Genomic DNA, 26,195 nt, shown 5'->3' with positions numbered 1-26,195 from the left:
TCATTCTTTTTCAAATAAAAATTACAAAGAGTGTTATAAAATTTTAATTTACTACCAATAATTAATGATTCTAACTTGCTTAATAAAGATTCAAGTTTGTTCTTAAACAATAAATAAAGTATATTATCAAATACGTGAATGCTAATTAGCTGAACAATGTGATTTGTCATCAACTTAATTTCAATTATAATCGTGCTTAAACGTTTGTGCCTCGTGGCAACATTCGTTCCGCTAGTTATTGCGGTCAGTACTTGCATGGTGATGATAAAAGTACTCTGAATGTGTATTGTGTTATCTAACAATCGCTATTTATACTAAGCAAGAACTTAATAAGACAATAAAATCTTTGCTATAAAAGCCTGTAGTATTTGATTGATTTCCTCTAAAAAGAAGCCCTCTATATTAGTAGGAGTTGAGGAATATGGCCGATTTAGTATCCTAGTTAATGTTTTCAAGAGTTAATTTCAGAATTTTAGAAACAAAATAATTATTAATAATATTAATAATCTAATGGTTAATGGTTTTAAATTTGTATAGCACAAACAGGCCTATTAAATGTTTTTTATTTTCTTATTCATATGAAACAAATATTGATATAAAATTAACCTGTCTCAATAAAATAATATTTAAATTTGGGAGCTTGCAAATTCCCTTAATAGTATAATGTCAGTTTTGACAAGAAAAGAAAACGAAAGACACAATTTCCATAAGGTAAAATCAAAAGTTTTATTCAGACCTGTAATACATCGAAATGTAACCAATTTAACAATCCTCGTTTGACCTTACCAAAACAAGTTCCAACGGAAGGGTTGCGTTTGGCATACCGCATTTGAAATCACTTGCACGCACTCTGAGATACTTGGCATGACTCTATGCTGTGGTTAGTGCGTTTATAATAATGTGGGCAAGACAAAGATGTAGAATGTCATTTATTAATACCCCTAACAGTTGAAATTTTGTGATTGAAAAATTAACCTTTGACACCAAAAAAAAAAACAAACAAAAATTATGATTTTGCTTATAAAAAATGTAATTACTGATTTGTCGTTATGTCTTATGTCTGCTGAAGTACTATATAATAAACAATTCATTCCTGGGGTGAGAAACAGCATTTGGTTTATATAAAACTGTACACGTTTACAGGCTGTTGATCTTGTGTGGAATATCGGCTGTTACAATACATTTAAATGTAGGCCTACTCTGTATGTTATCATGACCCTGAACTTAGTTGCGATTTACCGGAATTTAACTTCACTTCCCCTTTAAGCTTCAAACCCATGTTAGTTTTGATGCTTGCCTGTTCATTTTAATTCCCTGTGATGAATCGTTGTGTCTCTGTCACGCCGTATATAGTTTGAGAGACAGCGAACCTGTTATCTAATTTTATCTCTTTAAAAAAAAACACCCCATCAAAGAATATCATTTATTTCATTTTTGTTTTTCTGCAACTAATTTATTTTTAGTGATCTGAATCTATATAATATCTATTAGTTATTCTTTCATTTGTCTATGAAGAGGGGGCAACAGTGACAAACTTGTAAGAGTCTCACTCGTCATCCCTCGACGACCAAATGATACTTCTTTTTTTATTCTTGCTATTGTACCTAAACGATGTTGATGTTTGATTTTGGTCAAAATAAATGTTGCATTGAATAACAATTGAAATTCCATTTTAAAAATAAGGAATATTTCATATATTTTAGTGTAAGAAATGCAGGTAGGCCTATTTTTATGACCTCAAGGTAGTAGTACCCTCTCCCCCAAACCTAATTGTTGTTGTATAAGTATCATGGTTGTAGTAAGTGAACTTAGCTGAAATGTGAGTTTGTTAACCTATGGAAGGCAGTAACTGACAAAATTCTGATCTGACAAAGAGATTAATTGGTGGGAATTAGATAGAGCTTACTTTAACCATATTATGTCTATAGTGATAAATTAAGAAGCCTAAATAATCAGCACTAATGGACTATTAACAATACTAAAACAATGTTTATTTTAAACATTTACATTAAAGGCCAGGTGCGGGCAAAAAATTTATATTGATCATACATTCCAATAATTATCGATCTATAATTTCCCCTATGTTTCATAATTTTTGGGATTTTATTTTTTTTTTCTCTTTTGTGGCGTTAACCACTATTTTATTCATTTCATTCTCAAATGATCAATACAATGATTTTACACTTCATCCAAATATATATTCCCTTGTTATTCTGTTCTGTTATTTTCTTGTACTTTCTTTTATCTTTAGTACGATTTGATCGAAACAATTCGGTCAAATATATATATATATATATATATATATATATATATATATATAAAAGTGTGTTTATATATATAAAAGTATCTCTTCGGAGATCCCGCCTCGTGAATAAAAATACTGAAAGATGAGGGCGTATCAATTTGATCTCTGTTGCGCGTGCGTACAACTGAGGACTAGTGCTGTTCCGCCGTACCACGCCGAGAATGTTAAAGAGTCGCTATCCAATCGAGTTCGAACAATACCATGAAAGCCCCAGTGGTCTAATGGTTAGGACATCTGCATATCAAGCAGGCGGTCCGAGTTCGAGTCTCGGTTGGGGTGACTTTTTCTCATTCTCACAGATTTCCTCATCTTTATCGTTCCAAATTAATTAATTAAATTTAGTATATCATCGGGCGGTTTAGAATTAATGTTCTTTGCCTGTTGTGTTTATATATATATATATATATATATATATATATATATATATATATATATATATATACTTTATACTTTTATATGTATTATCCACTTTTTTCATTATTTTCTTTTATTTTAACTATTCCTTTCTAAAATAGGTCTATGTCTCTGTACAAAACACACAAGTGCATATATTCGAGTACATGATTGCACACATGCATACATACATACCCACGACAAAGGTATATAAATAAATAAATATTTACAATATATAAAATGCAATACAATTATTATTCTTAATTCTTTTTTTTTTTTTTTTTTTTTACAATAAGAACATAAATACAAATATAAAATTCAAATAATTATAGTAAGCTTAAAAAAAAATTCTTTCCTTACTCTTGTGTTTTAGTTTTATGTCTCATGGTTATATTTGTTGCTTACTTATATGTTACGTTTCGTTTTGTTTTTAATATTTATTTCATTTATTTTCATTTTTTTTAAATAATTCTATATAAAGATTTAACCACCTATTGGCATTGCACAGCGTTATATAAACCTCTGTAGAATATACCGTATTATAATAGTCGGTTAAGCCAAAAACAGGCGAGAAAGTGAACCATAATTCCATTTCTTTACTTTTTTCAAAATGTGTGCTTTATAGATACAGAAGCATCCAAAAGAGATCATGTGGTCAACATATCTGTTTCCGGTACCGAGTACAATATTTTGAAAGTTTGCCTCAATTCCAAACTTATATGTGGTATAAACATTAATGTATTTCCATAAATCATTTGCTTCAGTACATTGGTAAAAGAAGTGTTTATCATCTTCTATTACATTACATTACATTGCAGGCAAGTGTCTGTATTATTAATATTCCATTTAAAGAGCCTTCTATTGGTAGGAATAATACAATGCAATAGTTTGAAATTTAGCTGTTTAAGTTTGTTATCTTTAATATCATTTACTTTTCTTTTCCACGTCAGTGTCCAATCGTTCGCTATATTAAAATGTGTTTCCCACTTTGTTTTACTCTTGGTTGGTTCTTTACATTTTTTTTTTATAAAAAAGAGACGAATGTTTTTACAACTCATTTTACTATACTGTATTGATATAACTTCGTTAACTTTTACATTATCAATTTTTGAATAAATTATATCTTTCCATTCTCGTGGTATTGCTTTTAGTAGACATGACAATTCAGCAATCCAATTCGATTTGATATTTAACAAAAATAGTAATTCATTTGTATTAATAAATCTGTTATCAATTATAATATGTTTCATCTTTGTTATACCAGATCTAATCCAATTCCTATAAAGGAGTGAGAAACCATTGTGTGTTATCAAGTTGTTGCCCCATATAGGTTGTTCTATAATTTGTTCATAGGAAAGTGACATTTTGACAGAATATTGATTGAATTCAGCTAAATACTTTAACATTGATTTATATAATAAAGGCATACTACTGTAATGTGTTTCTTTATATTTTACATTTGATATATTTTCAATAACCTCTCTTGGACCTATTTTGTTAAAATACATTTTAGGTAAACACTTCCATTTGGAAGTGTCATCATTGTACAATCTTTTAAGCCATGACATTTGTAGTGCCTTGACTTGAGATCTGAAGTCTGGAGCATTTATTCCACCACTATTATAATCATTGATTAATGTTAATCTTTTTATCTTTTCTGTTTTATTATTCCAAATAAAATCGAATACAATTTTATCGACTTCATTTAAATCGCATTCAGGGGTATCTATAATACTTGCGTTGTAGATTAACTTTGCTAAACCCAGTGTTTTTAAAATCATAACTTTGCCAAATATCGAGAGGTTTCTTTTGTGCCATGTATCAAGCATTTTTTTAAAAGATTGAATTTTTTCAGACCAGTTTTTAGTAAAACATATTTCTTTGTCATGGCCAACATGTATACCTAGAATCTTAAAACTACTGTACACCCAATTGATGTTGAACAAATTTTCGTTCTTCTTTCTGTTTTTCCAACGCCCTAACCACATGGCATTGGTTTTTTCTTTGTTTAGCTTTAAACCTGATACTAGACCAAATTCAACGATTTTATCAATGCTATTCTTTATACTGTTTTCATTTTTTAGAAATAAAACTGTGTCATCTGCTAATTGTGCAATTTTGACTTCAGTTGTATAGTCATCCTTGCCTGGAAGGGCAATCCCTTCGATATTTTGATCACTTTTAATTCTTATAGCCATTATTTCTGCTACTAAAATGAATAGTAAGGCAGAAAGGGGACAGCCTTGTCTGATCCCTCTATGCATTTGGAAGCTTTTTGAACACCAACCGTTATTCATTATTACACATTCTGTATCTGAATACAGTACGTTCACCCATGAAATGAAAGAAGAACCAAAATTGAAAGAACGCAAGGTACTTACAAGAAAATGTCTATTTACAGTGTCAAAGGCAATACTAAAATCTACGCTAACAAGAGCTCCTGTTAACCTGCCGTTATCCATATACTGAATTACATCATTAATTAATCTTACATTGTCGCCACCAAAGCGACCTTTAATGTAACCTTTTTGGTCATTACTAACCAGTTTTGATATAACCTTTTGTATTTGTTTTGTTAAAACCAATGCAGCAATTTTATAGTCTACATTCAGGAGAGTTATAGGTCTCCAGTTATTGAGATCATCATGGTCTCCCTTCTTATAAATTAAGTTAATTACCCCTCTTCTTTGTGATATTGATAGTTTCCCATCTTTAAAGCATGTATTAAGAGCATTACAGATTAATGAACCTATTTTAGGCCAGAAAAATTGATAAAATTCAACGGTAAGGCCGTCAGTACCGGGTGCTTTATTACGCTTCATTGACAAAATTGCATCTTTACACTCTAACAGTGTCAGTTCACCCTCACAGGATTGTTTTTCATCATCTGTTAATTTTTTTTTTTTGGATTTTATTTGTGTTACACGAGCTTGTTGAAAATAAGCACTTTCTTATCAAATAGTTCAAATTACACAGTAAAATCTCTATTCTTTTGTACACAAATTTTGTAAATAGTGAGGCATTTTAAAAAGCTATGGAAAATAAACAGTGTGGTAAAAAATGTTATCAGATGACTAAATATAGGTAATATAACTTGAATATTACATTTCTGATATTTTTATTCAACTTCAGATTTTTATTTTCATGCTATAGCAAAAATTATCCACCGTATATCCACCATCTTTTTTCACCGTCTAGGGAGTCACCAGACATGTTATTACATTAGGTTAACTACCTAACTACTGAAAAAAAGTCTTCCTGGTTTTTATTGAAGAATTTTGCCAAATTTTGTATTTGACCATATTAAGGGAAATTCATGTTTTTTCGTCTCGATTTCTGTTACAAATATTTGATTTATGTACAATTAACCAAAAATTATATTTAAAATTCATGCCTGTACCTGAGCTTTAAAGTTCATTTTGATTGAAAATTGCTGCTTAACCTGCATTTTTTATGTGAAAATTTAAGTTTGAGCAAAGATACTTTGAAGCTATTGGAGAATTGTTTATAATCGAATAAAAATAATCCATTGTATGTTTTAGATTTATTTATTTTTTCCCTTCTAGTTGATTTATTTATTTGTTTCATTTATTAATTTATTTTTATTTTCCTAACAGTGAACTCAAGGTTCACCACTAACAGGAGGGAACTTAGACAAATATCACATGATGATAAAATACATATATATTTGATATGTCTTCCATGTGAAACCAGCTACAAATACATATATACTGTCCTCAACCGCACATCTGAAATAAAAGTGGAAACAGAGGTTACATTTAACTGAAAAACTGAAGAATTGAAATCGTGAGAACTTGGCTCTTATATAGGAGTATAACCTTGGGAGCCCTCGGCAATCATTGTTGGTTGGTTTACAAACTTAATCAAATGACCAATTACATATCCTGAACCTATCTATTTTCCATTGCTTTATAAGAACTTTGCGATCGTAATAAGTCAGATATAGTGAGGCATAATTCACAGTGATATTGCAACTGCATGGATGAGGGCACATTCTACCGTTGCTCAATCACAAGAAAAAAAAAATATCTACCGTAGGATATTAGGACTTGTACTTAAAGTATGTTAGTACTGTAAGTTACACAGGTTTATTGTGAAGTAAAATTGAAGTTAAAATAAATAATCTGCTGTTAAAAGCATTATATAAGAGTAGGAAATATGACAACATTTATTAACACTATATGCAAATATATGCAAAAAACTAAAAATGCTTATTATTTTACACTTGATTTTAATTGAAATTGAATATTTAAAAATACCGTATTTTAAACCATAATATTGACTTTATTCTTCTATAATTGGTTAGTAGTAAATAAATGTAGAAAAAGGTATGAGAATTATGAATGAGAAAAATCCTAAAATCTGCACTTGACAATCACGTTAATTAATAACAGGAAACAATATGACAAAGGGATTATCATTCAAGGCTAAAAAAGATGACTGTTAGTCTACGAACAGGTAACGCTAGAAAACAAGGTGTTTTTGATTATAGAAAGCATGCACCGTTCTGATTGGTTGATTGATTGTACATTTCGTAGCTAGTTTAAGCAACCTAGGGCCAAATCGGGACACAGGTACGATTTGTGACTCTGACTCACAGAGGTCAAGTCCTGCCAAATTGGTGATTCAGATTAGATGGACTGTACTATTAACTGTGGTATTGGACATTGAGCTCTCCTTAGCAACATTTCACTACAACTTTTTGACGTATCAGGAAATTATTTTTTACTGTGATATGCAAACTAAGAACACAGAAATACCAAATTCTGTTTGGCTGCAAGGCTGAACTAAGACCTGGCCAAATTTTATGCTCTCACCAAATGCTCTCTTTTTAAAGCCCCATTCCTACATTTTTTAGGTCTGATTTAAGGTCACAAACTACATTGAATGTAAAAATAAATACTATGGTCCTCATAGCGATAACATTTTTCATCTATAAGTGGTTAAAAATGTGAAAAATAAATTGATTGTAATAATTTAAGTGGCCTGCTATAAATCCCAACATGCATTGCACGCGATATTTGATATTTTCGTTTTTTTTCTGTGATTCACCCACTTTCAATCGATGTTAAAGGCCAAAACAGATCGAAGAATCGTCACTTTTCAGAGAAAATACCAGGATTTCCCCAATTTATTAACATATTTTGGCAAAAACAGAAAGACAATTAATTCAGCAGTAGACCAGACAATGTCAGGCTAGGCCTAACTGGCGTACAATGTTTGTACGTTACTGCTGCTTACCAGCTAGGCCTAGAAAATTAAAGCTAGCTGTCCACGAGAGGACATTCAACGCGAGCTACTTAGATAGTGCATTGATTCTCTCTTTTTATCATAATTTACGATCAAAAAACATACATTTAAAAAAAAGGAATGACCTGGTTTAATGTTTTTAAAGTAATATATAGTGTCCCTTTGGAAGACGAAAAAAAAATAGTAGGACTGGAGCTTAAGTTGGCCATTAGTCATAGCCATTTCAGTTTTTTGTTTATTTTAAAACATACCGCGCGTGTGTGAAGGTACAGTAGTTAAATAATAGGAATTATACTGCAAATTAATAAAGATCAAATTAAATATACGCCATAAAGAATCAGAATATATTGTGGGGAATAGTATTATAAAATTACATAGGGAGATTTGATGATAAGACATTTTTCGAGTGAAATCCTGATAGCTGAGTTTTATTGAGTAAGCTTGCAGGAATAACTGTAGGCTATCTTCCTGTGTCCCGTTAGGACCGAGATGTCTGCCCATGTTACAAGCCGTAATGTCTTCTTTCTTGGGCCCACTCTGTCATGGTAGTTAGTTTCAAAAGATGATTAAATTAATATATGCATTAATTTGTTTAAATGTCAAAAATTGTAGGGAATGGATCTTTAAAGTAAACTTTTACTTACGACTTTGAAGCATAGGAAAAATGAATGTTCTTATTGCAACGACATCAGGATAAATTTATAAATAGCAGGCATGAATTTACAAAAATTTAAAAATTTTATAGGCCTACCACTGATAAAACATTAGGAAATAGTAAAAAATGTAATAATAATGAAAATAATATAGAGATTTTATGGTAATGGCAAGACTATTATGATATTAATGTGAATAAAAGTGGTGTTTATGCCACAAAAGAGAGAAAAAAAATAAGTTTCATACTCAGTTGATGGTTGCAAATATACAAATTATAAAAAAAAACAACTTTTGATATAATTATTTTAAAAACTTAATTTGATAGGCTTGCCTGCACGAAGCTTAAATAAATATATTAGCACCAATGTGACCGATATTCCTATGAACTCACCACTGTTAATACCTCATAGGCCATGACTGTTATGACTTGTATTACCGGTTTTTGCTTTTCTTCTAATTTCAGACTCATCACAACCTAATCCTGGGAGGCACGGCGCAAGGTACTGTGTATTTCTGGGACAAATTGACAGGACAAGTTCAAGCGGCCGTTCAGCTGCATGAGAAAATCATACACAAAGTAGCATTTTTACCATTTGATGACGGAGACGCTCGATTCATTACTACATCAGGGTAATTCAATGACTTTTATTTCAGATTTCGGCCATAGAAATATACTATGAACATTTACAAACTGACCATACTATCTGGCAACTTTAATTGCTATAAAAGCCTGCTTTGAAAAATCTGCCATTTAAACTCTTGCATTTAAATACGCTGTTAATTGTATAAAAAATACTGCATTATATTCCAGTTGATAAAAGTTAACCAGGTCCATATCAGGGGTAGGTTCAAAGGGCTGGCTGGGCCCCATAAATTTTAAAGACATCAAATTAAGTTCAGCACTTTCTTTCACAATTTTTAAATCCTGAGCCTCCCCCTATTTGAAGGTGAACCAGGTCCATATCATGGGTAGGTTCAAGGGGTTGGCTGGGCCCCCTACATTTCAAAGCACTTTCTTTCTCAATTTTTAAACCCTAACCTTCCCTATTATTAATGTATGTTATATTCTGCCAGAAAAAAGTACCTCAAATGTAACCCTCTCAACTGAAATTTCCCGATGGAGGAAACCAGAGGATAATTAAAAAAACAGGTGTAAAAGTATAAGAGGGATCATATTTCATAGAGAAACATTTAAATGTAAATCACTTTAATATAATAGTTTCTTTTAAAGTAATATAGGTAGTCTATAAATAAATATATTTTAATATACTAATTATATTGTATAGCTATGAGTACAAAAACAGGTGGTATTATGGGATTAGATTTCAAAGGAACTATTTGTTAAATAATAAAATTTTAAAAGTTTTATTCATATACTTCGATTCTGCTACCTTTCCAATTTGAACTTTCATGTGAGGTGCCTGGATATGAGATAGGATATCGGTGGTATGGTTTGTATTCTTAAGCAAGCTACTTTCTCGAATTGATTCATCCTTTGAATTGGACATAAAGCTGTTGGTCTCATGTATCGTATATACAATGCACATGCGCACATTAAAGAACTTGGTACCTTATCTTAAGCGTTGGATGTCTCCCGGTGTGATGATCATGTTAGGTGCTGCACTGTGGCTGCTAAATTTACCCTCTTTCTATAAAAATAAATTACAATATTTACAAATTATTATAACTAGAGATTTAAACCAAATGTTTTATATAAAAAAACAATCTTAGCTATCAATCATGTTTAATGTGCAACATACTCACTGCAAACACTTACAATTCATGTTCTGTTACATATGTAACACATACTCAAATCGCATACAAACAGTTGACATAGATTTGATAAGATTAGGGCATAGCCTGCGGCCCTACCCCAAGGATACAGCAACAGCAACACAACATATAAATGTAATGACATAAACGCCATTCGTTATAAGTTAATTTTTGTTCTGTAACAGCTGTAGAGCAGGAAGCCGATTCTAGGTCTTGTAGCAATTTTTTTCAAGCATGTTTTACAATAAAACTATCATATTATTCAAATAGGTGATATTTTGTTACATTCAAAGACAAATAGCTCAAAAAAGAGAAGTGTGTATTAGAGCTGAGGCAGTACGGCATGCTACCTGCCCTTCTAGTCTACAGTATGCTTTATAGATTCACCATTTTGTGAACAAAAAAATAGTTTTAACTAAATTTGAGTCTGTTTAGAGAATCTATTGATTTCATATTATTCACGCTCTTTTTTCAAAATAGATGACCTGGTATCGAGTCTAATGTTTGTCGGAAGTGTAGTTTTTGTCTGTTTAAGGTAGTTGATATAAATGATGATGATACGTACAGCTTAGGGCAGGTTTGTCTGTTAGGCAGGAAATTCATACATTTACAAAGGGCCTGCAATGGGTTGTCACAGGCAATGTATTTATTTCTATAATATGAATTATAAGTTTGTGGGTTTTTTTGTTGTCTTCCGTGACTACCCCAATTTCATAATTTCACCTAGTTGGTGGGAACTAAACTTGTGTATAGTGTGTGATGCTTCGTATAGACTTTAGGACCACATGAGTCCTAATACAGTAATTACTGTACAAAAATGGACACATATTTCCATTTGTAGTTTTAAACAATTTCTCCAAAAAGGATGCATCAATTAAAATTAAGTAGAAAATGAAATTGTCAATAACATATGTTATAATGTGTCCATATCTTTCAACATTCCTATGTGTTCTGTACTGTGTCATATCCTTTACAATTTCAAAATAATGGTATAAAAACATTCCCTCAATAACATTTGGTTAACTCTTCATTTTTGACAACTTTCCTTTTAGTTTAGGAGTTTTTTTCTTCTATACTTTGTGCCAAAACAGAGTGACCATGATTCCACAATTATTGTATAAACTATTTATTGAATACATCCTAATGAATGTTTAAGGTCTGTTTAATTTTCACAATACAGAACAAAAGAATTAGGATGATGGAAGAAATTAATATGTTATTGGTAAAAACAGTTGACTGTGTCACATGGATCTTAGCAAATCAGTCTATACTCTATAATGTTGTTTCGTTCTTCCCATCTTCTTTGCCTCTCTCTGTCATTCCTCGGAAAAAGATTTTAAAAGAATAGATATTGAAAAATTAAGAGCTTTAGAACAAAATCTCAATATGATTTTAAAGGACTCTTTTGGGATACACCTCAAGGAGATACTTCCTTGTGAATCAAATGAGGGACAAGTTTTTACACTCGATCAGACCACAGGGGACATTCCTATTGCAAAGACACACTGTTGGGTCTTAAAGGTGTCCCCTTAATAGAGGTTTGAATCGCAATTGTCACATTCAAACTTTATTAATGCTTTGAAAAATCAAGAAATAAATCTTATTACCAAACAATTTTTTTTTCTTTGTTTAAAAACATTTTGATGATTATTAAAAATATTGACATTAAATTAAATGTACTATTTTATCAAGGTTACTGTCGCCACGTGTGTTATCTTCGATTTAAATGCGGATTGAATTATAATTTATGTAGGAAATCACAATTATAACATTCAACTGTGTGGTTTGTATGCACTTTATGTTAATGTGCTAGGTGTAAGAACATGTTCTATGTTCCCATTGACCATAGGCAACAAGCCAAATTACTATGACTCAAAAAGCATGTGGTCAAGTTTACACAACAGAAATAGGGCGATGTAAGATATTGATATTTTGTTGGCAAAAACAGTTAACTGACCTGGGTATGCATTTTAGCAAGATATATTTGAAGCAGATTGGTTTATACAACATTGTTCCACTTGTACCATTCATTAGACATTTTGTATAACCCTGCTCATTGCATTGCCTGTATTCTTTGGCAACACACTTTACTAAATATGTTTGCCTCTCTCCACCCAGGTGTACAAATGGGTACCTGGTAAGGTCAAAGCACAAACTAAGCTGATCACTGGCTGCAAAATTATGGAAGTATGTTTCATTCCAGTAAACAACTTTCTTGGATTTTCTTTCCTCCAATTTATTTAAAAATAAATTAATATTCTACACCTTCTTTTGTTATGATGATATATTCTTTAAAAAAAAAAATCAGTCCTGGCTTTAAGTTAATACTAGTAGAGACATTATATTGAGAAATCCTAGACTTACATTGTTCTCTTTATATTTAGGGCTCTTTATATTTAGGGCTCTTTATATTTAGGGCTCTTTATATTTAGGGCTCTTTATATTTAGGGCTCTTTATATTTAGGGCTCTTTATATTTAGGGCTCTTTATATTTAGGGCTCTTTATATTTAGGGCTCTTTATATTTAAGGCTCTTTATATTTAAGGCTCTTTACATTTAAGGCTCTTTACATTTAGGGCTCTTTACATTTAGGGCTCTTTATATTTAAGGCTCTTTATATTTAAGGCTCTTTATATTTAAGGCTCTTTATATTTAGGGCTCTTTATATTTAGGGCTCTTTATATTTAGGGCTCTTTATATTTAAGGCTCTTTATATTTAAGGCTCTTTATATTTAGGGCTCTTTATATTTAGGGCTCTTTATATTTAGGGCTCTTTATATTTAAGGCTCTTTATATTTAAGGCTCTTTATATTTAAGGCTCTTTATATTTAAGGCTCTTTATATTTAAGGCTCTTTATATTTACATTGTTCTCTTTTACATCAGGAATCCCAAACTGAAAAAACTGTGACAACTGCTTTTGTGCACGTCTTTTCACTTGTAGATATTTTGATTTTGTATTTTTAAAAATGTTTTGGATTTTAATGTTCATATAAAAATTCTAAGATGAGTTTTTACTGTTTTCTGTTTTGTTTTATATAGGCCTCTTAATGTGAAACATAACATATTAATATTATGATATTGTTAGTTATGGTCAATAGCCATGTCAACTTTCATTTCAACTTCCCTTGAGTCCCCACACTTTAGAAAGTACTACAAATATAAAGAACATTTTGAATAAAATCTAAATCATTTCTAGGAATGTATGTGTTTTGTATCAGTTGTAGTCAGCTACTTCCTTTCTTCCCTGTAATGCTCTGTTGTTGACCTTTTGTGTTTTTTCATTACCATCATAAATGACGATTTAATTCAAACCATTGCGGTCTACATTTTTAAAGTACTTTTCTAGTAAAAAAAGTTTCTATGAAACACTATTTTCATTGTAGTATTATGTTTTAAAAATCCTAGAAAAAGACCTCTATATGAAGAAAAAGGGGAAGCGCCAATAATATAATAGTCTGTCAAAGATATCAAAAAGTAGTTATAATTTCATTGTAGATATATCCAAAGATCATTTTTCAGAAGAAAAAATCACAAAAGAAGGTTTAATCGATTTGATAATTATGTTATTGAAATCTAATCTATCCCCACACCTAAAGCCACATTTAGTCTGTATACTAAATAAAACTCATGTTTTTCACACTTGTATGTTTTGTACCAAATCAGGAATGCGTTTAAATGGAACACTACACCATTTTCTCATGATTTTATGTACTTTGTTCAGTGTGAATAAAACACTACACCAATTTCTCTTGATTTCATGTATTGTATTCAGTGTAAATGGAACACTACACCAATTTCTCTTGATTTCATGTATTGTGTTCAGTGTGAATGGAACACTACACCAATTTCTCTTGATTTCATGTATTGTGTTCAGTGTGAACGTACCCTTACTGTCATTCTATGATTGAGTAGCAAGAAGCCATACACACATACTCATTTGTTTCTTACTTCCTACAGAAAGGAAAACCTGACCCAGTGTTTTAGGCGTAAACTTTGAAATTCTCTGATAACAAACGATAACGTGTCCCACAGCTCAATCAAGATCTACCTGTGCAAATTTAAAACACAAGAAAAAGCAAGTTTTTTAATTAGATTCTGCTTGGTCACCCTTTGTTTTAACCACATGAGAGGAAAAAGTAATTTTTTTGTTAAGGTCATTTTTATTGACCACTAAGAATTGTTTCAAAATTCATTCTGTTTTTAGTATTTTTTTCAGCACTTATTAATAATAAACAGATTTAGCGTAATTCTATAAAGCAATATTGTTAAGCTCTCTGACCTTTGGTGAAGCAGAAAGGTGATGACATATTGCAAGCAGTCTGCTGACGTTCTTAGTTGCTATTTAGGGTATGTTCAGACTCACAGAGTTACGGTGGAGTTATCTACGCAAGGTGTACGGTAAACCGTGGCGTTAAAAGCCAAGGTGTTCAGACACAACGATCAACATTCCAATGCCTTGAAACACTCTGATCAGATCAAAGCAGATAGAACTATATGTATACATTCATGACAATGCATGAAAGTTTACATCGTTTACATTTTTTTTTTTTTTTTTTTTTATTTATATGTTTACCTTCAAATATACTGATTTCTTCTTACTACTTGTAGAATTGCATTTTAATTCAAAATAATTTAAAACGTAATTGTTACACGGACAATTATCTGATTAATTGATTTAATTTATGAATATATCATATTACTGACGCCAATTTTACTGTTCTTTAAAATCTGAACCTGAAAATACATTTGACAGCTATTTCGCTGTCGTATTATAGGGTACGGGTACTGTATGTAGTTGCTGTCTGCTAATCGTGGTCGTGTATTTTCATTGGTTATAAGGTTAAAATCACTGATGCATCACTGGATTAGCGTTATGAAATCTACCCTCTCCCGCTAGAGTTATTAACGCCACTGGCGCGGAGTAACAGCTCCCTAACGCTAATCCGCGACATGGTTCAGACACAAAAATATGTATGCCGCTTTACATAACTCCACCGTAACTCCGTGAGTCTGAACATACCCTTAAATATATATCTACATTTAAGTTTCATTGTTATTATTTATCGTGTAATATGTGGTTATGGGATTATTGTGTGTTAAGAGCCTAGCGCATGTACGAATCAGTAAGCAAAAGGGCTATAAAGCTAATACAACATGTACAATAGTTGGCAATAACAGCCTACAACCAGTTGGCCTAGACTAGCATTTCCGTAGGATTTTATTCTAATTAGTAACTTACTTTGACTTAATGTAACGTTATAGTTTTTCACAACATTGTACAGTTAGACCTCTAATAGTGAACTTTACCATTACCAGTTTTTAACAGGAAATTGAAGGGGAGCTAATTTATAGTATACTGTGAGATTGGGGACGGAGAGGGTTTCTAGGGTTAAGGGAAATTGGAAATGTGCTGAAAAACTACGTAAAATAGAATGAACAAGTGCACATATAGTAGGTTGTGTTCTTTTGATATGGACAATTGTGAAACAAGTGATAAATGGCAATAGATTTGTGGGCAATAGTATGTGATAATCTCAAAAGCTTTAATTCTGAGGAAAACAAATTCTCTCTAATGCTTGTGATTTAGTTTTATCCATTCAGAAACAGGAGGTGGTAAAAGTTCATTTTATTTAAAGCAAAGCATGATGAAAATAAAAATAAATATTCACTAAGCGTTATTTACAACACATTGTACTACTTGAAGTGAAATGAGTTAATGAAAATATTACCTAATGTTATAGCATTTTTTTCATACATTAGTTATTGTCTTTTTAGAGATACTTCTATTAAAGAATGGGATCTTTTCACAATGACGTGTGTTCGAGCTTTGCAAGGCCACAAAGGAGCTGTCAGAGACGTACAGGTAATGAACTAGTTCTTGTTCTTTTGTGGCTAAATCTAAGGTACCTATCTAAGTCCATGATGTGTCGTTATTGTGTTTTGGGACTTTGAAAAAAAAAGAGAGCATTCAGGGTGGTTTTCAGAGGATCTTGTGTTACTACCTTGGAGTTTGAGAGACGAGCAGTGAAATAGGCCTAACTAGTGTATATTCTTTATGACACCCCTCTTTCCCCTGGCTTGGTGATAAAATAGCTGTGTACTAGTAGTAATTGTTCAATCTTCTGTACTACTGTACTTACTTTGTATACAGGTATAAACTGTAATATGACAATTTTACTTTCAATCCACTTGGGATGAGGCTTTGTTTAACCTCCACATTCTGTTCAATTGAAGTGATTTCTACCAATTTGCTAATATTAAATTGCTGGCCTGATTATATTTCAAATCGGCTCTAAGGGGGTTGAAGATTTTTAAAACACTCGTAAATCTAGGGGTGTGATGTTTGAAATAGCTCAAATAAAATGCTTGACAAAGAAAACATTTTCATGGGTGATACTTTAACAGTACAGTATGCATGGGGGGGAGGGTGTGCTTACCTCCTAGATTTGGACCCCTTCGTCTGTGAATTGAGGACAGCATGTCCCACTATCTAGAGTAGCATCAAAGTATTTTGTCGTCTCAACCTAGAAACATGGTATAAACAGTAGTAGAAAACCTCTTCTTTTTGACAAGCCTAGGAGACACTTTCCCATGAATTTAACATGGGAAGCAAACCCTCATATCAGGGGTACTCCTATTAAGAGGACATTTTGTTGGGTCCTAAAAATTTCCTCTTAATGTTTGTTTTTTTCGCACCATTAATGCACCACAATTTTAATTCATAATATGTGACTATAATATATAACAATGTTCTTGTACTTTTTGCGTTTTTTTGGTGCCTAAAAATAAACTTTGAACGATAGAACACATTTTACTATGATGTATTGGGAATTGTGCTTCTGTTGTAAGAAAAAAAAAACACGTTTTCCAGTAAAATTGAACCTTGATCAACAAGACCTGGAAGATTTTGAAAATAAATTCTCAACAATCATAACTAGATAATTAGAAAGTATAAAAATGTAATGGTATTTCAGGTGTGTGTCCCAGCAGTGTAAGTGATCATAATGATGTCCCAGTGGAGTAATAAATTACAAACAGCCCAACATTGACCTATGGTGTGGGTTACCCTTTCATCTAATATATAATTAAATAAAATAAGAATCTAAATTTTTATCTGGCACATGAATTATGGAATTTATGTGAAGATATTTATATAAATGTCAGTGAATTAATCAGTATTTATAGGATAAGAATGAAATGCAAGTATAACGTATACAGTTTAGTGTGATTTTGGTCATGAGAACAATTGTGGTACAACTAGAGGATTTGAACACAGAACTCTTGAATAGTGGCTTTATACAGTGATTTGACTTTAGGTAAAAAGATAATTATTTTGGCACACATGGTATTTCATACGATTACAGAAAAAAATCAACTGGTGGACACCATGAAAAGGCAAGTCTAACAGAAGCCATACCACCGGACTACAATGCCACTAGTAACTACACTGATAAAAAAATATGTTGCTGGCCAGCATGTTGATCTGCAATATATGGAATTATGTGAATTGATTCGCCAAATAAATAACATTTAAAGTTATCAACTTTAATTATTATTTAGAAAAATAACATCTGCACCAAAACATTTCAAGCACCAATTATTCAGCTAGAAATGGTTTTGCTGGTGGTTGAAGCACACATGGAGGCTTGGGAGGTCTGTGAATGATTGAATGAATAAATGAAAAATAAAATGATTATTATATAAAAGGATTATTTTAAGATTGAATAAAATATGACCATACAAATTTTCCCTATTGCATTATTAAACTATTTTTTTAATTTATGATGTAAAATAACTTCCCAATCCATAAACACAAAATACAAACTATAAATTACTTTATCCGTCATTAACTTTCAATACCTCAATCGTTATTTGTGTTATGTTAGATTTTTTATTACTCAGTTTAAAGTTTAGTAATTTATGTGCCGGTAAAGTTTTTTGTTTACTTGCCTCACCATTGAACGCTGTCCGTGTTCTGATTGTAAATAAAGATTATTTATGGAATTTTGTACATTTATTTGACATCAAGAATTTTCAAACATGACATTAATTGTCGGAAAAATGTAACAAAATGAGTTAATGTTCCGTTAAGTACGACTGAAAGCACTTTTTAGAATGAGGCCTTTTGGGAAATTTAGTTTACTAAAAACTTACCAGACATTTCTTTCCTTTTAATAGTGAAGTTTTTTTTTAATTTATAGAGGGTAACCCATCCAGATGAACAAAATAATGCTGGTTGAAATTAAGGAGACCAATTCCAATCAAATAATATAAATATCGTTACAATTGATACATCTTACTACTACTGATACAAATACACACGTTTCTCAAATATTTCTCATTTATTTTTTCTGCCTCTTTACTTTATCAAGAAAACACTTTTGGTAAGTAAAGTAAATTAGAACTCCATGTCTCAAAAGAGTATTATACAATGGTATTTTATCGAACAAAAAAATTGAAGTTAATTACAATGGAATTTGATACGATAATTATGATAAAATGATATGATAAAGATTTCAAAGTTATGGAAAACCATTGAAAGATAGAAGCTGAAGTTGACATGCAAATTTGTCTAATTACTGTATTTGTATCGCCCACGTATAAGCACACTTAACTCCAGAATGTCGCTGAAATTAAACTGTACATCAACAGCATTAGAAGGAAATTGGCAAGGCATTGCCTTGGTATCATAGGGTTTACTTCCAAAGCTACTGCAGTAATGAATACAATATGTTGTGAAGCATTATATTCAATACTTCAATATTTGAATCCAGCTAGGTTAAGTATTCAACACTTTTCAATATCCTATATTCATTTCCTGTTGTTTTTGGTCCTGGTTTCACTGAATTAATTTTTGTTTCGAAACTTTTTAAATGGGTAACTCCAAAAACCATTTATTATTTATGTTGAACCATTATGTGTCCATATTACTTCTGTAACTGTAATTCCAGATACCGTTTATTATTTATGTTGAACCATTATGTTTCGATATCGTCTAATTCTGTAACTGTAATTCCAGATACCATTTATTATTTATACTGAAACATTATGTGTTAATATTGTCGACTTCTGTAACTGTAATTCCAGATACCATTTATTATTTATGTTGAACCATTATGTTTCGATATCGTCTAATTCTGTAACTGTAATTCCAGATACCATTTATTATTTATGCTGAAACATTATGTATCAATATCGTCGACTTCTGTAACTGTAATTCTTGATAATATTGTGCATTGCATGTCCTGGTGATGAGGTTAGCACTGTGAAGCTGCTGCAGCAAATTTACATTACTGCAGTAACAAACCTAACAACATTGTAACATATTTGGCATCAACGTTGTAATGATTTCCTAAATATGTTGAATTTCCAATACCTTGCTGTTTTCAGACTTGAAAATGTAACTTTTAAACATAAGGAGAGCATATGTTTAACTTACAGTTTCCTGCCTAAAGCAGCCTAACACAAGTTTAATTTTATGTACAAACTTTAGTCTAAATAATTATTAATTGTGTCTTAAAGTTGTATAACAAAATGTTCAAACATTCCAGAGTATATGAAACTTTGTTGTGTTTATTGTATATGCATTGTATTTGTGCCAAACATGTAAAAATTGTGAAAGTTGTGAAGAAAAAACATGTTGATCTGCTTTTTGCTATGCTTTGCAATTGTAATAACATTTAAAACTTGGTGTGAAAATCGTATAAGAAACATTCAGCGCTTATCTGTTTTTGCCACATTGTAATTGTGCTCACCTTGTGAAAAAAAAAACGTTTTCTAAAATTAAAAAAAAATCGTCCTTGAAGAATGTTCTTTCTGTATGTGCTTTTTGCTATGCTTTGCGATTGTGCAATATGCACATATATATTTTCCAGACCAAAATTGGTGAACGTTTTCTTTTGCATGTTTCATCTTCTTAATTACAGGTAAGTCTATACTTAAACTACCACTATCTAATACTGCTAGGAGTTAATGTACCATAGTTTTGTTGCATAGTGTAGGTTATTATGCTATACATCATCTTCAAATGTTTTCTGTTTGACTACCAAATGTTTTATTGTCGTGTAGGTTATACCTTCTCTTACTTTTATTCTTTTTTCTGTTTGTCTGGCTTTACAGGAAATCGTCATTATCATACAATGTGTGCTTCTCAAAATGTTTTAAAAAGAGTGCCAAGATCACCTATATTTTTACAATCGTTTCCTGTGCTCTTTCAGGTTTCTGAGGATCGTATTGTGAGCTGTAGTGACGATGGAAATGTTCGAATTTGGGACCTGATGACACCACAGTTTAAGCCAGGGGACAAAGCTGACGAAGACACAATTGAGACGAGGACAATTAACCAAAGACAAGATAAAAAGCACACAATTTAAGCTGAACTCGGCAACATTAAGAAGACACTTCAGATAATACCATCTTCCACATTCACAATCAATATCATCTTCCACATTCACAATCAATATCATCTTCCACATTCACAATCAATATCATATTTTAATCCGACATGAAGAAAACACACATGTTTGATTAGGAAAAAATCTCTGGGGTAATAATGTTCAGCGCTTAGAGGTTTCACAACATTAGACACTATATAAATCCAAGATATTATTATTATAAACAGAATGCACTCTATAATACCGTAATTTTGTTGATCCATATAAAACAAAAGCTACTAATGAGAAAGAAAGATTACCCTGAATAATTATAATTATTAAATAATAATAAACAAATATTGCACTAACATCTGCTATGCCGTAGTGCCAAATGAAATCACTATACCAATGGACGAATACACCCTTCCTTCCTCCCCTAAGCCTCATCCGTTCTCACTAATAACATTTGACTTTGCTCACCGACACAATTAACATTACTAACCTCAGTCGCGCTTTATATAAGTTAATAACTTTATTTGAATGTTCATTCCCTGGACATTAGCATACTTTCATTTGCTCCTCACAAATGTCAGATCTAATAAAGTAGTATGTTTTGGTCTTCATATACCAGCAGAATGACCCAAAGTTGTCCCAACAAATTCTGTACAAATTTTCATCACCCCATGTGTAATTTATTTCACTTGTTTTAATGTTCCCTTGTGTCGTATTATATTCGTCCATTTACATCGAAATCTCCGTCAACAAAGGCAACAAGTTGTGTTCGAAATAGGGAGAGCAGGAAGTGTGAATCTAAACACATTCCTCCACAAAAACATTTTCTGATTAAAGTTCTGGTTCGTTGATGGTGGTCATGTATTTTAAACGTCAGCGTGTTCTTTTTTACATCATAAACATTATTATGTCATTTTAAATGTTGGCATATTTATTAGGTGTATCTACAGAAGAATGAAAACAGAACTAGGCCTATAACTTGTAGGTGAAAATTGAGAATGCAAATGTAAAAAGATATTTAAGCCTAGGCAATCGGCCACGATTCTAAATTATTATAATTTGATTATTATTTGTATGTAAAGGAAAATGTAAATATGGCTATATACATAGCCATATGGAATCTTAATAAATACACAATTCCTACCGTACTACAACGGGAGCACCTGTTTTGAATATAATGTTTATAGTTTTTAAATTTTCAACATTTTATTTTGACTATGATGATCTCATCACGAAGAAAAGCAACATAAATGCATCGTTTCATCCTCCTTTATGTAAAATAATAATTAATAAAACTTTGTAAATTAAACAGATAGTTATATTACTGTATTATGTTGTATTACAGTTGTGCAATTAAAACGTTTTGATATATGACTACCTATCTATAATATTCTTTTGTTTTATGTTTTTATTTTTAGTCGCAACTATGTCGGTCGGTTGGTTGGTAAACACTAACTTGAGCACGCGACTGCAGCCATGTATATGGCCTTGTTTATCTTTCCGATGATAAACACTATGGTACTACCATAATAATTGCCATTTTATATTTTTGTTTCTATTGCTCCTACAGATTTAGTTTTAAAATTCCTAATAAAACATAGATCTATTTTTTACGACGTCTCTGCGATCGCTTTTAAGTTTTCTACCCATTCGTCAAAGCGTGGTTATCGCTCTCCTTCCTTGTATTAAGCCTCTTTTTTTTCATTTCGTCTACTTCAATATTGCGACGTGTTTCTGTCCGTCGGGCAACTTCAATTCGTTAGGCTTTAAAACTCGCCCTTTTAACTTGTATGTTTTCTCATTTTGCGTTGGTTTTTCACACCAGCACATTCTTGAGCACAGTAGTAGTATAGCTAGCTACAATGTTCGTTACAAACTGTAACCGAGCCACCAAATAACAACCCCCCTCCCATCCCACACTTTCTCCTCACAAAACTTTCCCTAAACTAGCGTAATAATTGGATTATCATTTTAAAATCAAATTTCATAATTTATCTGATCTTGACTTTTCCTACCAGATCTGTGACAGTATTATGACAGGCTGAGGCTGGTGGAATCTGTCAGAATACATCTCCGCACACAGGAAATTATATTATAATATCATTTAAATGAGTAAATATTTGGAATATGAATTTAATCTCTGCGGAGACAATCTTTCACCATTTTTTTTTTCTAAATTTATTTTTGCAATAATAATTTCTCTCGGTGAATTAAAAATGTTAACTGTCTGTAGGAGTATTTTGTTGATCACGCATGTGTTCATTCTCTTTTGTAGAAAGTTGTTCCAATATAGATAACCAACGTTGTACTAAAATGTATTTCGACGTTTATTATATAGGCCTACATTTTGAAAATCTTTTTTTTTTTTTAAGATTCCGGCCAATTAGTGGCGATCTTAAGTTTCTAAATGGTAGTTCAACCTCTCCGAGAGAAGCTGTCTACACTTCCCCTTCTTGCCTAAACCATCGGGAATTATTTATTAAACCCCGTAATGTTATCGATTATTCATATTGTACGGTAGTTTATCAAATGTCCGTTTGTTGTTTCAATATATTTATTTTACCTTTTTTTGAAATTGAAGAATTACCAGTTTTTGGCTTAGTACTAATCGAGTGCTGGTTGTACTAGGTCTGCAAACCGCCTATCGTGATACTGTCATTAAAACGAAATGTAATCTCAATATTTGGTGCATGTTAACAAACGGCTATTAACATCTATTTTAATTAAACACTTCTCGCTTACTTAAACCTATCCTTGACGTAACTTTAAAATGAATACATTGCTTGTACTAATTCTTAGTTGAAGAACTTCTTAGTTTACAAGTTATGTTTGATTTCACCGCTAAAGTTGATGAAGCATATATTAAACACTTCCAATTGTAATATTCTAGTCATTGTATATATACATTCAAACAGGCTTCTTACTGAATCTAAAAGTATTAATTACAGGTAACATAAACTAGTTGTTACACCTTTCGTGTAACGCTAACTCCAGTCGCGTATTTCTGTATATTTTTACATTATCGAGTTAAACGTGTGCAAGAAGTTTGAACTTAAGTATCTTTAGTAAATTAAATTAAGTATCCTGTGTCATGTGACTAGCTTTCGGGCATATTCCTACATGTTTGACAAGGTAACTGGTGTAGCGGTTCCTTTCAAGTATTACAGGTGTTTTGAGACCGTGAAATTGTGACATGAAAACTTTTTCTTATATACTATCTTGAGATTTCCCATTATCAGATTTCTAAATGTTTCTTTTTTCTCTCTCTTTTGTGGGTAGGCCTATCTTTATTTTTCTCATTTCCATTTTATTCATTATAAATACATTTTCTTTTCATGGTATTAGTTGCTTTTATAAGAGACTGGTCGCCAGAACAATTTGAATCGTATACTTAGTAAAACTAGCTAATGTAAAAGTAATACATTCCATACACGTCCTATTTTTGACACATCAACTTTTAAAAAATGTCTACGAAATAAAAAAGTAACTAACGTGACTAAATTTGGGAATACAATAATAATAATAATAGTACGCCCTCTTCCGACAATGTTGTAACTTGATATTTTAAAACACAGTTTAGTGTTAATTAAATGACTTACAAACAGGAATTTCTTCAAGCTCTATCTGAAACAATCGCGACGATAAAACGTTTAAATTGTTCATTTTTATTGTTCAGTGAATTGCAAAGCAATCAATTAGTTAAGTGCATGCTTAGTTCCTGAGTTTCACTCGAAGTATAATATGGTCAATTGAAATATTGTCCTGATTATTCTTAGTGATTGACAAATTTAAATCCAGTCAATTTTAATCAACGATCAGGAAGAACTAAAGAACGCGTCTGTGAAGTTCGTAATAATACATCGATTACGTATTCTTCCCATTGTCTCTTTGTGAGGCCGAGCATAGCACATTTTGGGAAGTACCTGGTATTCACCTAAGGTTAGACATATTCTTCAACCAAAGGATTACTACAACACTGATAGTACATTGTAACAGCGACCTTTTACCAATCTGCGCAAAATTCTGAGCATTGTGGGGAATGGCTTTTCGACTCGACAGCTGTGTATAGTCTTGTGACGTTCGGGAAAGAAGATCGCTTATATAATAAAGTAGGCCTACATTTGAAACCATTTTGTGCGCTTAATGCGTGCCATACTTGACAAAAGCGTAATCATTTTATGAGATGATAATATAAATAATATTTACGTTTATAATGGTTTAGTTGAGACGGTGGTTTAACAATGTTTACACTACACCCTCTCGCGGGAATGATTGATGACGTAAAACGTCTTTATATTCTTTTGTAATTGTTATCCCAAACGTATGTCTCTTACGTCATCACTGTCGCCTATGTCCACCCTCCTCTTACCCTAAATTAAAGGTCGCAATATGCCGTTCACATTCAAAATTTACAATACTGTAGTATGCCTATAAATGAATAAATAAATGATGACAATGAAAAGTTGTTTGTACGCGCACCTCAACTTTATGTCTTGTTATAATTTCACTAACAAGAAGATACGATGTTTGTACGCGCGCGTCAACTTTATGTCTTGTTATAATTTCACTAACAAGAAGATACGATGTTTGTACGCGCGCGTCAACTTTATGTCTTGTTATAATTTAACTAACAAGGAGATACGATGTTTGTACGCGCGCGTCAACTTGATGTCTTGTTATAATTTTACTAACAAGAAAATACGATGTTTGTACGCGCGCGTCAACTTTATGTCTTGTTATAATTTCACTAACAATAAGATACGATGTTTGTACGCCCGCGTCAACTTTATGTCTTGTTATGCTTTCACAAACAAGAAGAAACGGTGTTTGTAAGCGTGCGTCAATTTTCCGTCATGTCACTGAAAAAGTACGGTGTTTATACGCGCGCGCCAACTTTTTGTCTCATGATGTCACTGATTCATTTTCTTTGAAAATAAAATATGCACACCCATTTTTCTCTACACATCATAGCCATGCTTGCTAGTAGATAATATTTTCTACCAGTAAAAGTACCATCAATCTAAAAACTTGTCCTCTTTCTAATATAAACAATTTATACTGTGTGGTTTGGTAATTAAATCCACCCATCAACACAGTTTCTTTCCAAAACAAATTAGTATTACTAAGCGTAATTTCGGTCTAGAACAAAGTGATTATATATAAAAGCATTAGTTTTTCCTGATAGGTAATTAGTGTATTTATAGTTGTTTTATTGTTGTAGTTGATAGCCACCAGACATTTCCGCTGATGACGAGTATTTTTGATGAGGAACATAAACACGTGAAATCTCCTTAAAGTGACCGTGTCAGCAAGACTTATCACGCCACTGCGGGTAATATTCCGCGTTTAATACGCGCGATTTAATTTTAAGCGCCAAGAGTCACGATCCATTGGCTTTGAAATTTGTATGAAA

The 26,195-nt window shown here is 31.8% G+C and overlaps 1 protein-coding gene across 1 annotated transcript in view; it reads left to right on the top strand.

The window, feature by feature from the left end:
* LOC140060000 (uncharacterized) overlaps positions 1-22,429 on the top strand; it is a 52,034-nt gene extending 29,605 nt beyond the window's left edge. Inside the window, exons 15-17 of the mRNA XM_072106019.1 lie at positions 9,087-9,253; positions 16,173-16,260; positions 20,615-22,429. Coding sequence (XP_071962120.1) covers positions 9,087-9,253; positions 16,173-16,260; positions 20,615-20,770 — 411 coding nt within the window. The 3' untranslated portion in view covers positions 20,771-22,429. The remainder of the gene's footprint in view (positions 1-9,086; positions 9,254-16,172; positions 16,261-20,614) is intronic.
* The last annotated feature ends 3,766 nt before the right edge of the window (positions 22,430-26,195 follow it).

This window comes from Antedon mediterranea, chromosome 10 (genome assembly GCF_964355755.1).
Source record: "Antedon mediterranea chromosome 10, ecAntMedi1.1, whole genome shotgun sequence".
Taxonomy (NCBI): domain Eukaryota; kingdom Metazoa; phylum Echinodermata; class Crinoidea; order Comatulida; family Antedonidae; genus Antedon; species Antedon mediterranea.
The sequence above is the reverse complement of the archived record's forward strand: the minus strand, read 5'-3'. Positions and strand labels throughout refer to the sequence as shown.